Below are 14,013 nucleotides of genomic sequence, written 5' to 3'. Positions count from 1 at the left end.
GCTCAGTGATAAAATCTTTAGAAATATTTGGATACTTAAGATTATTCAGAATATGAATCAGTTGTGGTTCCTTAAATCTTCACTCTAATTATTAAGAAATCAACATCTGTTTTTGGAAATTCTTCAGAAAAAGTAAGGTAAGAGCAATAATTGCTTTCAATTTTAGAGGAACTCAGCATTTAGGGCTAAAGAAAAAAGCTTACAACAGCAAAATTCCTTTTTTTCCCCCTTGTGACAAAGATTCTTTTGAAGGCTTATATCCTAAAAAAAGAAGAGACTAGACCTGCTCCTTCAAATTTCAATTTTTAGTATTCACCAATCATTTGCCACTCACAAGTCTCTTTTGTGGACTCACAAGTCCACAAAAGTATATTTCTATTCCTCCCTCGGCAATATAACGCTCCAACAAAGTGATACGCTGACAATTACAAAATAGCCTGGGTCACTCTTAGTGACCTATGGAAGGAGTGGGCAGAGAATGTGAATGGGACGGGACTATAACTGATTTTTCAAATAATACATTATTTAGAAATACCTGCATCTTCACCAGACAGAATTTAACCACTCCAGCTACAAAATGACACTTGACAGTCACCTATCCTTGATCTAAAAATTTTCCAGATATTTACTTTAACCAGTAAGGGACACAAATTCAAAGTACCCATTTGTGTTGTTATAAAATGGCCTATATCTTATATCATGGACTTAAAGACATTTTATTCTCTGAGTCATGACTTCAAAGTTTCTACAGAAGTATTAGAGTTTGGATGAACTGTTTTTCTTACTTAGAGTATGATGTCTCTAAATGTTTCAGTCAACTCATATAAAAATAAAAGAGAAACAAGCAGCTCTGAATCCTCAAATACTCAGATGAAGAGACAATTCTACTAGGTATCTTACATCATGCTACATAGAGAAAGAGAATAAACAAGAATAAGATACAGTTGCTGACCTTGAGGTACCTTCTATCTGGCTGGGGAAAGGACATGGGAAACAAGAGCTAAGGAGATAAGAGAGATGCTCTATTGGACGGCATGGAGAAAACAGATGTTTATAGGCATAGAGATATATTGCTCCAACTTTGGGTAAAGTGGCAAATAAGGGTGGAGAGGTGGGGCCACATGGAGGGGCCTGGAGGTCTGGCAGAAATATTTAGATTTGAAATGGTAGCAAATGGGGCAGTGAGATGTTTTTGCACAGAAGGATGAATTATTATTTTTTTTAAAGATTTTATTTATTTATTCATAGAGACACAGAGAGAGAATGAGAGGCAGAGACACAGGCAGAGGGAGAAGCAGGCTCCATCCAGAGAGCCCAATGTGGGACTCGATCCAGGGTCTCCAGGATCACGCCCTGGGCTGCAGGCAGCGCTAAACTGCTGCGCCAAACCGCTGCGCCACCGGGGCTGTCCCAGAAGGATGAATTAAAGTGAGATCAAAGAGGTAGGTAAAAACAAAATCAGCTATGTCAACTAGAAAACTGACTAATGCAGGTACTATTTTTCTTAGTGTACTTTAAGGAATATCTTATGAAATCACGCGGGATCTCCCCCCAAATTTCTTGGGCTTCACAAAGTCTTTTATACTTTTAATTATAATATATGTTCTATCTCATCTGTCTCCCTTCCTCCCTCCTTCTCTTTCTCAAGTATATGTCAAGGAATATACACAGGTAAAGAAAAACAAGAGAAAAAGGAAGCATAATTAGTTAATTTTAACCTGAAAACTGTTGGTACGAAAGCATTTCTAACTCACTTAAAATAAATGTGAAAATAAAACTAAAATGGTGTCATTATCACTAAATCTAGTTCTAGGAAAATTCTAATGTACACTTCTATTTTACTGACCATTAAACTTACTTAAAAATACATGAAATGCATGATTATAACTTACTTTGCTTTATTTTGTGAGCAATTTAATATTTATGCATACTAAGAATAAAGTAACTTTACTTTGCACATTATCAAAAAGCATAATATAATTACATTTAGCTTGAGTAGATAAGTAAAACAGATATATATTGATTTTACCTTTGCTTTAGTCGTCTTTTGGCCGTTGTGGGAACATTAGCACCATAGCCATAGGAAAAAAGAACCCTTTCAGCCTCATCTTCATTTTCAACTGAAAAATGTTAAAGTGTATGATGTAACATAAGTTTTTTTTTTCCTTAAAAAGCATGGCAGAAGTGAAAATAAAAGAGGTCATGCTAATGAATCAGGGAGCATGAGAACATTTAAAAAGGGCTAATGCATAATCTCAAAGAGTCCATTTGTAAGTAGAAACATATTTCTTAAAGTATATGGTTGCTTAAATTTATTCCATTTATTTTTAAAAGCTGTAAGGGCTTGCATCATATGACATGTTAAAGTTTCTTGTTATAAAGCATGAAAATACAGATGCTGTGTTACTCTGAATGATTCTAAGGCTTTTTACGTGGAATGTATGTTATGCAATTATAAGTAAGTAATGATAACATCAATTTTACTGCTTCTCTTGATAAAAGAAAGGGCTATTTTTAATTAGGAAAGATGTGCATCATTTTATCAGAACAACTTTATCTTAACTTGTAATGATGAATCATGCATTTAAATAGGCTACTCTGAAAAAAAATGTGCAGTACTAAGAATGTATTGATGGCCTTTTTTTTAATTAGAAAAAAATTCAGCAAAACCATTTACTTCTGAATTCTGCCACTGTCACACCATTCTTTTTCAGAAGGAATTTTAACTGACAGGTTAACATTTTATTATTATAAAGTTTAAAGGCAATGACAATTTTACTGTAAGTTGGGATTAAAAAATACTTAAAAGTCCATAAAAACTAAAGGTTTACAAGCTTAAGGTACTCAATGACATATAACAATTTTTATAACATTATTCAACAACAATCATTATTTAACATTAAAAAGAGAAACCTCTCAGAAGTGTTTCAGATTTAAAACAAAGCCATGTAGGTCACATTAGTAAGTGAAGCTATTTGCAGACCCATTACTGTAATATGTACATAATTGTTGACTGATCCTTTTATGACACAATAAGAATTTTAAATAAATTTTTCCTGATTTTCTTCAACTTTACTCCTATTTCTTCATGGTGAACTAGAATCAGTTTTCAGAGGTAGAGTTATAAGCTGTCAGGTAAACGTGGAAGCAAGAGATGACATATGCCATTACTCTTGGTGTTATCAGCTATCATGGCTCCAGAACTGAAATGAGTTCTCCAATTCAGCTGTATCAGAATGGCAGAATGGTTCTATTAGAGGTGGCATTTAGATAACTAGATGACTCCTGTCTTTAAATTCAGAAGGAAGAAGGTAAAGGTAGTTAACATCTCAGAAATCCATCAGTTAGATATTAATGGACATCTTAAATTTAATACTCAGTGTATTAATAACTCATGGGATAACTATTCTAGTGGTGATTTAATTACAGAAACAATGTACATGGTAAATGACACTAAAGAGATATGAATGTGACTTAGAAGTATAGAGCACTGAGCAATTATGTCTGAGTGCCACCATTTTTCTTAAGCTTGGAGCATTAGTGGGAGAATGTGTGGGGAGACTAACATTCACAGAGAAGGCACAGGAGGGCCTGTGCATGTGTAAGGAAGGGCACAGAGGTGTGAAGTTTTAGTAATTGTGAGATACATGGCTGGAGTTAGCTTAGAGAACAATGGTAGAAGGTAGGCTCAGTTCCAATTAAGAATGCAACTTAAAGTATTATTTGCTAGGCTAAGAAGTTTATTTAATTAAAAATTAATAGGAAGGTGACATGACCAAAAGATCTTTGTTGTTGATGCTGATATTGTAGAAAAATAATTTCTATTAATGGGGAAAAAGATGGCCTATATTAGCACAGAGAACTCCTCACAAGTTATAGTAATAATCCATTTGAGACATGGTCCCTAAGAGCAAGGGAAGATGAACAAAAGAAGTTAGATTCCAGACAACTGAATAGGTGTGGAGGTGAGATAAGGCAGTAGACAGAATAAGGGAGAAACCAAGGTTGACGAAATCTGATGGTAATTAGACTTTAACCTTACTAACAGGTCAAGAATACAAGAAAATTGGTAAGTTTCACAGACAGAAGAAAAAAATGTAAGAAATGTTATACTTTTAATGCCTGTAGGAACTCCTTTACAGATCTATAGAATCATTAGCCTATGGAGAGTAAATGAAATTGTGGAAAGGGATAATATTATCCAGAGAGAAAGTAAGTACAAACTGCAGAATAGTTGAGGGGAAAAACCCCTGGTGAACAATTAGGTACAGTTAGCTAGAAGAGACAACAAAAGTGATGGAGAAGAAACAATCAGAGGCAGGTGATTCTCAAGAAGCATCTCAAGAAATGTGACAAATGCCTTGTAGTGGTAACAAGTAGGATGAGATGTAACAGAAGGTTCCAGAATCTGACAACTAGAAATCTGGTTTTCTTTTTATATTGGAACTTATTTAGCTTCTGGGCAATACCCCTCCCTCCCTCCCTTCCTTTCAAGTAGGCTCCATGCCCAGTGTGAACTAACAACTCTGATATCAAGATCTGAGCTGAGATCAAGAGTCAAATACTTCACCAGCTGAATTCAACATGTAAATTATCAACTATAGTTGAATATTTAGTTCTTCCTAAAAAAAAAATAAATTTACATATTGTAAGAGGTAGAAATCTTAAGTCTACCTTCAATGAGTTCTGAGAAATATACACACACATGTAACACAAAGCCTGTAAAGATACAGAACATTCCAACACCCTAGAAAGTTCCCTAACATCTCTTTTCCCAGTTAATTTTTGGTGACAATCATCTTTACCGGCAACCACTGTTCTGCAGTTTGTCACTGCAGATTAGTTTTTCCTCTTTATATAGAATTTTATATAAATTTAGTTATATCAGGCTTCTTAGACTAAGCACAAAGTTTTTCAGATTTTCCATGTTGTTGAAGAACCATTAGGTTTTTTTCTTTTTATTAAAGAGTGGTATTCTATAGTATAAAATGTATTATGGTTTATTTAGTCATTTTCCTGTGATAGTCACCTGGGCTACTGCCAGTTTTCAACTATTATAAATACAGCTCCTAAGAATATCCTAGTAAAAGTCTTTTTGTGTGTATATGCTTTCTTTTTTCTTGGGCAAAATACATAGGAATAGGATTGTTGGATTATTGGATAGGTTGTTTGGCTTTATAACAAACTGCAATTGTTCTATATTCTCACTAACATTGCTATAACCAGTCTAATTTCAGCCATTCTGGTAGGTGTGTACTGGTATTTTTAAAAGTGGGCCTTAACAGGCCCTTTAATTTCCATATAAATGGAGCATAAAACATATTTTAAACTTATTATAATGTTTAATATAACTTATAAAAATAGAAATCCTTGCCTTGTACTCTCCCTTAAAGGGAAAGCATTTCTACTTCATCATTAGGTATGATGTTAGCTGTAGGTTCTTTGTAGATACCATTTATCAGATTTAGGAAGCTCTGTTCTACTCCTAATTTGTTTAGACAGAGGGACATATGCAAAGGTATGAAGAAGGAGTATGGAACATTCAAAATAAGATGATATGATAGGGAACGGTAAGGCATGAAAGATAAAGGAGAGTCCAATTTAAAAAGTCATGCTACAGAATCTGACTTTATACTGTTTTAAGAAGATTGACAGGCATTAAAGCAGGTGTATGGTATAATCAAATCTGAGTTTTATAAAGATTCCTCTGACTCCAGTGAAGACACTGAAGACAAATTTGGAAACTGTTGAAGTTATCAGATATTGACCCCAGAAGTGGAAAAAAGTGATAGGAATGAAATAAAAGTGTTCCTTCAATTGGCCTACAAATATTACACAGCCTTTACAAGAAAATGTGTCCCAAATAGATTTGAATTTAACCTCAGCTTCGATTGAACTTTAAACCTACTTTATAAAGAATGCCCCTGATATTTCCAACTTTTGAACAAAAATAATGTGCTGCAGCAAACATCTCAGTCAATGGTGAAAGGCTGATTTAAAATATTCCCTTAACACCAAGGATAACACAGGAAGACAGCACAATAAAAGGAAATAGAAGAAGTAGAAATTAAAGGTCCAGGATTATAACCAGCATACTCAATAAATTTCTGTTTTGCAAGACTCATTCAAAGTGTCACCTCCTCTCTTAGGTGTTATATTCCTCACCTCCAAGGTTGGAATTAACTTATGACTCTTCTGTATTTCCACTGAGAAATGCCTATTTATTGATAGTAGCACATATCTGGCTACTTTAATTATCTTTGATATGTTTGTTTCTTCCAGTGGTCTACATTAGGAACTCTTATCAACAAGAATTATCATATGAAATCCACAGCTTTGGATTCTTGCACATGTAAACTTTCAATTGTTCAACAATGGAACTGAATAAATGGAAAAATAAAATCTCTCACAGTTAACCTATTTTTTAAATGCCAACTACTGAAATTAAGATTAATTTTTAAAATATACGAAATATACCAAAGCAGTTTTAGAAGCAATACCAGGTTCCCTGTACTGCCAGTAAGAGCTGTGTGTGTGAGGTAGTGGGTGACTTACTTTCTGCAGTTTGCATTATTATTTCATCAAGCTCTTTTTCCAATCTCTCATAAATGTCTAGCCTTGCCTGATGCTCAGAGTTCCGTGATTGAAGTTCAGTAATGCGTTTTTCAGAAGAGGCTTGGAGACTATAAAATTCTTTAGTTAAAACCTAACAGTGGAAGAAAAAAAATTGCCAAGGCAGAATTAAAAAAGGTTAGTAGTTAAGACAAATATGTGACACAAAAATACTTTTAGATTTTTTCCTCCTTTCCTTTAAATATGAGGAGAAAGTAGCTCAAATGAGATGAGAGGAGGTAAGACACATCTATTTCTAAGGTAAATAATTCAGTTGTTTGCAACTGAAAACTATGAAGCACTTTATTATTTGAACTGAATAAACAACAAAATTAAAACTTAAGAGTTATAGAAATAAGATTAGCATTTGCTTGTTAGAACTAAGAAATGCAAGAATGTCATACTTACCAGAGGGTCATTTATTTGGCAATTGTAGCTATTGGAGAAAGGCTTGCAGGCTTACAAAACTGTGCATAAAAATAATATACTCAGTTTTCCATCAGAGCTTATTTCATCTATGCTTACCGTGGTTTTAATGAGAGTTCTGGTTTCTTGAACAATCATAAATTCAAAGCAACAAATCAAAATGATAAATATGAAGTACCACTTGGGGCAGTATCAGAAAATGCCTTTCTATAGAAAGGAAGGATTTAAAAAATTATAAGAGCTATGGAAATTGGAGTTATTTTGTATAAGAACAAAAAAATCCTACATTCTTCAACGGTGATTCATTGAAGGAATCACTAAAAAAAGAGAGACTATTTCTAGTGACAAAGGAAATGTTTCAAAGCTAAAATAAAATTCCAATTATCTAGAAAGTTTGCTAACTAGTACAGACTAAATTATGGAGTGGTATTACAGTTGCTTCTCAATACAGCGTAAGCAATGTAGTATTTCCTTAGAAGCAATAGAGTATTATGGTTAACAATATGGGTTTACAGCCAGAAAGATTTGGGTTTCATTGCTGGTTTTGACACTTATTCGTTGTGGATCTTAGGCAATTATTCTTTCTAGGACTAACTCAAAACATTGTTGGATTACATAAGATGATAAATTCATGGTGCTTAGTAGAGTGCCTGAAACACAGTAAGTTTGAAAAATACTATTACAAATTTAAGAATTATGAGAACATTGTATTAAATGGCTCGTAGAAATAGAGATCCATTGGCTAATTACTCTGAATTCTATATAATGAAACAATTTTTAAAAAAAGATTATTTATTTATTTGAAATAGAGAGAGAGAGAGCAGAAGCAGGGGGAGTGGCAGAGGGAGAGAGAGACTCCCCACTGAGCAGGGAGCCCCATGTGGGGCTCGATCCCAGGACCCTGGGATCATGACTTAAACCAAAGGCAAACGATTAACTGACTGAGCCACCCAGGACCCCATATAATGAAACAATTTTTAACACAATTTATTTTCTCTCATGACATAAAGTTCACCTTAACAAATGTGATTGTATGCTTTCTCTGATGTGGAAAAAGGAGAAGATGCAGATCTATTTACAGTTTTTACAAACAAAAATTACAATTTAATTTTCCTTAACCTATTCTATCTTATTTTCCTTCAATTATTTCCATCAAAACTTCCTGCCAAAATAAATTAAGCATTATCCTCCACTTCCCAAATTTTTTTCTTTGGAAGATGAAGAAAGAATAACATGGGAATAATGATGATTATGATGATGATGATTATATGATGATGATGATTTTAGTGTCCCTGATTAGATCAGAAAAAGAAAATTCATCTTTTAGTACTATTTCTTCTTTATTCTTGCCAGCTGGGAATATATTTTTTAGAGACTTATTAATTCATTATACTAAATCGCTAGTCAGTGAAATAATCTAGAGCTTTCATAGAATTTACTATATTGAGATGTAATTCATTAAGACTTTGGTGGCTGATCACACTAATTCCATGGTCAAAAGAGGATCAGTAAGAACAGTGTTAAATGACTACTCTCACAACACAGTTGATACTTTTCGTCTGTACTCCACTTCCCTCAATGAAAATACCACAATGAAAACCTGCAGATATGGACATCTAAAGATATGAACAATCAAAATGTTGAAGATGAGATATTTCAAAAAGTATTATTTTATTTTATTTTTTAAGATTATTTATTTTTTCATGAGACACACAGAGAGGGAGAGAGGCAGAGAAACAGGCAGAGGGAAGAGAAGCGGGGCTCCATGCAAGGAGCCTGATGCAGGACTTGATCCCGGGAATCTGGGATCAGGCCCGAACCAAACGCAGATGCTCAACAGCTGAGCCACCCAGGCATCCCAAAAAGTATTATTTTAATAAGAGATTTAAAAAATAGTATTAAATTGAGAAATATAATTTAAAATTCCTATTTTTGTAACACAGAAGAGAGATTGCCAGAAACCTCTGTACTCCATTTTGTAACACAGAAGAGAGATTGCCTAATACCTCTGTACTCCATGGTGAAGAATTCCCTTTTACTTTGGATTTGTCTGACTGGTTGCTATAAATTTATTAGTGTTTCTGAAAAGCCAAAGAAGAACTTGATTACTGGACCAATGGAAGGCTATTATATTAAAGATTCTTTATGACAAACCAACATACAAATATTTGAGTTCGAACATGAGTGCATAAAATAGATCAGCTGCTTTTAGAAATCCATTAGATATTAAGCTTTCACAGTGGATATTTCCTTCCTTTAAATAATAGAATGATGATACAAAATTACATAAGATGATATATGTAATTACATATAAAATAAATGATAACACGGGATGCCTGAATCGCTCAGCGGTTGAGCATCTGCCTTTGGCTCAGGCTGTGATCCTGGTCCTCGGATCGAGTCCCATATTGGGCTCCTTGCGAGGAGCCTGCTTCTCTCTCTGCCTGTGTCTCTCTCATGAACAAATAAAATCTTAAATAAAGAAAAAAAAATGATAAAAAAACTTTGGGTCAATAATTGCTTTAAAAAAGAGATAAAAATATAAAGTCTGTATTTTGGGAGCCTTTGCAATTAAAGTAAAATATGCAGCCCAGGTGGCTCAGCGGTTTAGGGTTGCCTTCGGCCCGGAGCCTGATTCCGGAGATCTGGGGTTGAGTCGCACGTTGGGCTCCCTGCATGGAGCCTGTTTCTCCCTCTGCCTGTGTCTCTGCCTCTCTCTCTCTCTCTCTGTCTCTCATGAATAAATGAATAAAATCTTAAAAAAAAGAAGTAAAATATATTATCTCCAAATTATAAATCAATGAAAATATTGGGTAAAAGCCACAGAAAAGTACATAAATACAACAATCTTTATCTTTCACAGATTTCTCTCTAAATTCACTGTAAATAAGAATTCTTAGAAATACCTTCCAGGATTTCAGAAAAATGGATTCGAACAATAATATTACTATAGTAACATTCACCAAACCATTCATTCATTCATTATTTACTGAGCATCCACCATGAGCAAAGCATTGTGTTAGGTATTGGCAACATAATGATAAATGAATAGTTCCTGTCTTCTCAAGGCTCCCAGTTTAACAGAGGAGGAAATGTAAAGAAATTTCCTTAAAGCCTCACTTTTATCAATCAGTTTTTAGAATCATAATATTTTTTGCCAAAATGTTTCTCCATTACCTTTACACAAAAAAACACAATAATTGCTAGTCAACTGAATTCACTAACCACTCACTCTCTATGGGAGAGTGGTTTTCATACTGCAAGTTGTAACCTTTAAGAGGTAATGAAATCAATATGGATTGCAACCAGCTAAAAATAATAGAATGGTTCAAAAAACATCAGTACCATGTGTTGTAAAGTATTATTTAGTGAAATGTTTAAACAAACAGAAGTACAGAGTAAGAGGGAAATGGTTTCCCTGTCTTCCTATATATACCCCCATCCCCTTTCCACTTGCCTCAAGACACATTCTTAAGCACAGTCATCCAATCTGGGGGAAAAAAAAGAGAAAGGCATTTTGCTAGGAATTATGAAATTTAAACTATGGAAAATATACCTTGAAAAGATGAATTTCAAATTAGAGCTGATCAAATACAGTCTGACTGAAAATGTGTGGGAGAACCTGCCGTTGCAGATTATGACTGTAGTAGGTTCCTGAAGAAGGTATTTGAAAAAATTTTAAATGCTCAACACCAGTTTGCTTTAGAAGTAGACACTATCTACAATTTTTGTTTCTGTTTCTTTATATATGTATTTAATATCATTTTAATATTTTTCTCTAAGGCTTTATTTTTCTGTGAGAATCTTTATCTTGTTAATCTTAGTTTTATTTATCAGAATGCTTTGCAGAAACGTAATCTCTGAGAGAGTATTGTAATGAAAACTTATTAGCTAATTAATCATGCTAATGACATTATTATACTTTCATTCGATTTTTAAAATTATTTCCCACAAATCTAAAATATTCAGGAACATGATTACATGTAACCATAGAATTCATGTTTATAGCAAAAATATAGTTTTATTTTATTTAAAAAAATATTTTATTTATTTATTCATGAGAGACACAGAAAGAGAGGCAGAGACACACAGGCAGAGGGAGAAGGAGAAGCAGGCTCCCCATGGGGAGCCGGACATGGGACTCAATTCCAGGTCCCTGGGATCATGCCCTGAGCTGAAAGCAGACACTCAACCACTGAGCCACCCAGGTGTCCCACAAAAAATACGGTTTATAACATACTAACTGAAAATTGTTTATCTACTACTTAAACAAATTCTAATTTTTACTATAATAAATAAGGCTGTGATATATTCCATTAATACAAACTCTTACAAACATCTCTTATTATTTCCTCAGATAATATTCCTTTAAAATTACTGGATCAATTTTTTTAAGGACTTTAACATAGGTCACCATATTGTCCTCAGAAGAGATGTATGTTCCATTTTCTAACTGCATGAGATTTCCTCTTACTGGTACTCTTGCCAGTAGTCTGAAAACAATAAACAGATCTACGTAAAGCTAGAAAAGAGTTTAAATTCACAATTCTGTAATTATTAGGGAGAATGCATGTTTTCATCTATTTTTTAGCAATTTGCATATCTTTCCTTAAAACCAGTACATTCCTTCTTTCCATCTATTTTCTAGAAGAGGAAGGTATATCGTTTTGATAAGAGATCTTTCAAAAGTAAAGACACAAGCCCTTTCTCCTACATAACACAAATATTTTTCAGTCTTCATTTTGCCCTTTAATAGAAACATTAAACGTTTTATTTTTCTTATATTTCTTCCCCTATTTTTTTAATTTTTATTTTTTTTAAAGAGTTTATTTATTTATTTGACAGAGAGAGAGAGCACAAGCAGGGAGAAAGGCAGAGGACGGAGCCCGCTGAGCAGGGAGCCCAATGTGGGGCTCAATCCCAGAACCCTGGGACCATGACCTGAGCCGAAGGCAGATGCTTAACTGATTGAGCCACCCCAGTGCCCTTCCCCTGCTTTTAATCAACACATCAACAGAATTAATCCCCAAACTGATATAAAATTTCATCTGTATTTACTTTTAATAGTTTTATAGTTCTGTATTTACATTTATCTAGGATCCATTTGAGTTTTATTTTGATATGCAGTGTGAAGTATGTAAACTGTTTTCTCTAAATACTCAAATGATTATCACAGCACTATTTGTTGTCTAATCCACCTTTCCCCCTGATTTGTAATATAACCTTTACAATGAATACATTCTTAAATTTATGTAATTATGGGTCATGAGCTTGTACCTGATACGACTTATGGATGTTTCTTCAGTGTGTTTTAATTGTTCTTGCCTCAATGAATTTTAAAATGTGATACACATTTCTTTTCATTATTTCTTTTTAACAATTTTCTTCAAAATTTTTTTTATTCTTGGGGAACCTGGGTGGCTCAGTCAATTGAGTATCTAACTAGTGGTTTTAGCTCAGGTCATGATTTCATTGTTGAGAGATTGAGCTCAGTGGGGAGTTTGCTTAATATTCACCCCCTGTCCCTCCCACCATTCACATGCACATGCTATCTCTCTCACTCTCTCTAAAACAAATAAGGAGATCCTAAAAATTATTCTTTGTTTTTTTTCCCAGTTATACTACAGAATTACTTTGTTCAGTTAAAAACAAGCATGTTAGTATTTGATTAAAAATAAACATATATTACTTGATAAAAATAAGAAAATATGTAATACTGAATATTACCTTCCAGAAAGATGGTGTTTCTTATAAATTAGTGAAGTGGTATGCTTTTCTTAACATAGGCTCTGCATTATTCCTATTAAAAATATTCCAAGTAATTATATATTTTTGATTGCTACTGAGAATGAGATTTTTTTTTCATTTTCTAACAATTCCAGTCCTTTTTGTTACACATCTTTCTGAAATACACGTATCGTGTGTGTGTGTGTGTGTGTGTGTGTGTGTGTATGCATGCTCTCATGTACAAGTACAAGACAGTGCTAGGTCCTACAGGTAAAATAAAGCTCAATATGATATTCACCCTATACTTATAGAGCTTACATGCTATGCTAATTTTATTATTTTATTTATTATTTTTTAAAATTAAAATCTATGCCCAAAGTGGGACTCCAACTCATGACCCCGAGATCAAGAGTTGCATGTTTTACTGGCTGAGCCAGCCAGGGCCCCATGTTATGCTATTTTTTTTTTTTTTTTTTTTAAGATTTTACTTATTCTAGAGAGAGAGGGGGAGAGCACATGGGTGGAGGGAGGAGCAAAGGGGGACAGAGAGGGAGAAAGAATCTTAAGCAGACTCCACACTGAGTGTAGAGACCAACATGGGGCTTGATCTCACTACCCTGAGATCAGGAGCTGAGCCGAAACCAAGATTTGGATGTTTAGCCAACTGAGCCACCCAGACACCCTTCTTATGCTAATTTTAAAAGAAAAGTTTGTATACGTACCTCTAATTTTTTCTGATATTTTTCACATTCCAATTGACACTGTGTGAGATTTCTTGCAGTTTCCTCTTGTATAAGTTGAACACGCTCAGTTTCAAAAGATTTTAATTTACTTTGATGGAGATATTCCATTACTTTGCTTTCTGTACTAAGTTGCAGTTCTCTGTACCTGAAAGAAACAGAATGGTTATGAGACTTTACAGAAATCTCAATGATTTATATAAACATAAACATGACTTCTACTTTTTTCTATACCCCCATATTATTATGTAGTTAATAACTTATACAGCAAAGCTTTTGTAAATAATAGGCATACGTATGGAAATATGCTAAGTGTGGAGAACAAAACATACCAATTAAACTACCTCTACTGCTTCCTTTTTTTTATTCCTTCCATCCCCAAATATTGCCTATTATTATTATTTTGTAAGACATTTAAAATAAAAAATAATAAGAGCAAGTTTCAGTTATATTGCTTAAAATGATTTAATTTCTATACATTTCAAAGGCCTTCTTAAATCTACAGCAA

At 33.8% G+C, this 14,013-nt stretch overlaps 1 protein-coding gene across 10 annotated transcripts in view; it reads right to left on the bottom strand.

The window, feature by feature from the left end:
* The window catches only part of PIBF1 (progesterone immunomodulatory binding factor 1), a 190,376-nt gene that overhangs the window by 71,700 nt on the left and 104,663 nt on the right, over positions 1-14,013 (bottom strand). For all 10 annotated transcript variants that reach the window (XR_007404878.1, XR_003133931.3, XR_004808297.2 and 7 more), the window contains 3 exons: positions 13,488-13,653; positions 6,556-6,706; positions 2,030-2,120 (listed from right to left, as the gene is read on the bottom strand). Coding sequence is in view for 7 of the 10 variants with exons in the window: in XM_025441073.3 (XP_025296858.1) it covers positions 2,030-2,120; positions 6,556-6,706; positions 13,488-13,653 (408 nt within the window). In the remaining 3 variants the exon portion in view is untranslated. The remainder of the gene's footprint in view (positions 1-2,029; positions 2,121-6,555; positions 6,707-13,487; positions 13,654-14,013) is intronic.

Source organism: Canis lupus, chromosome 22 (assembly GCF_003254725.2).
Source record: "Canis lupus dingo isolate Sandy chromosome 22, ASM325472v2, whole genome shotgun sequence".
Lineage (NCBI taxonomy): Eukaryota > Metazoa > Chordata > Mammalia > Carnivora > Canidae > Canis > Canis lupus.
This window is presented reverse-complemented; position numbering and strand designations above follow the sequence as displayed.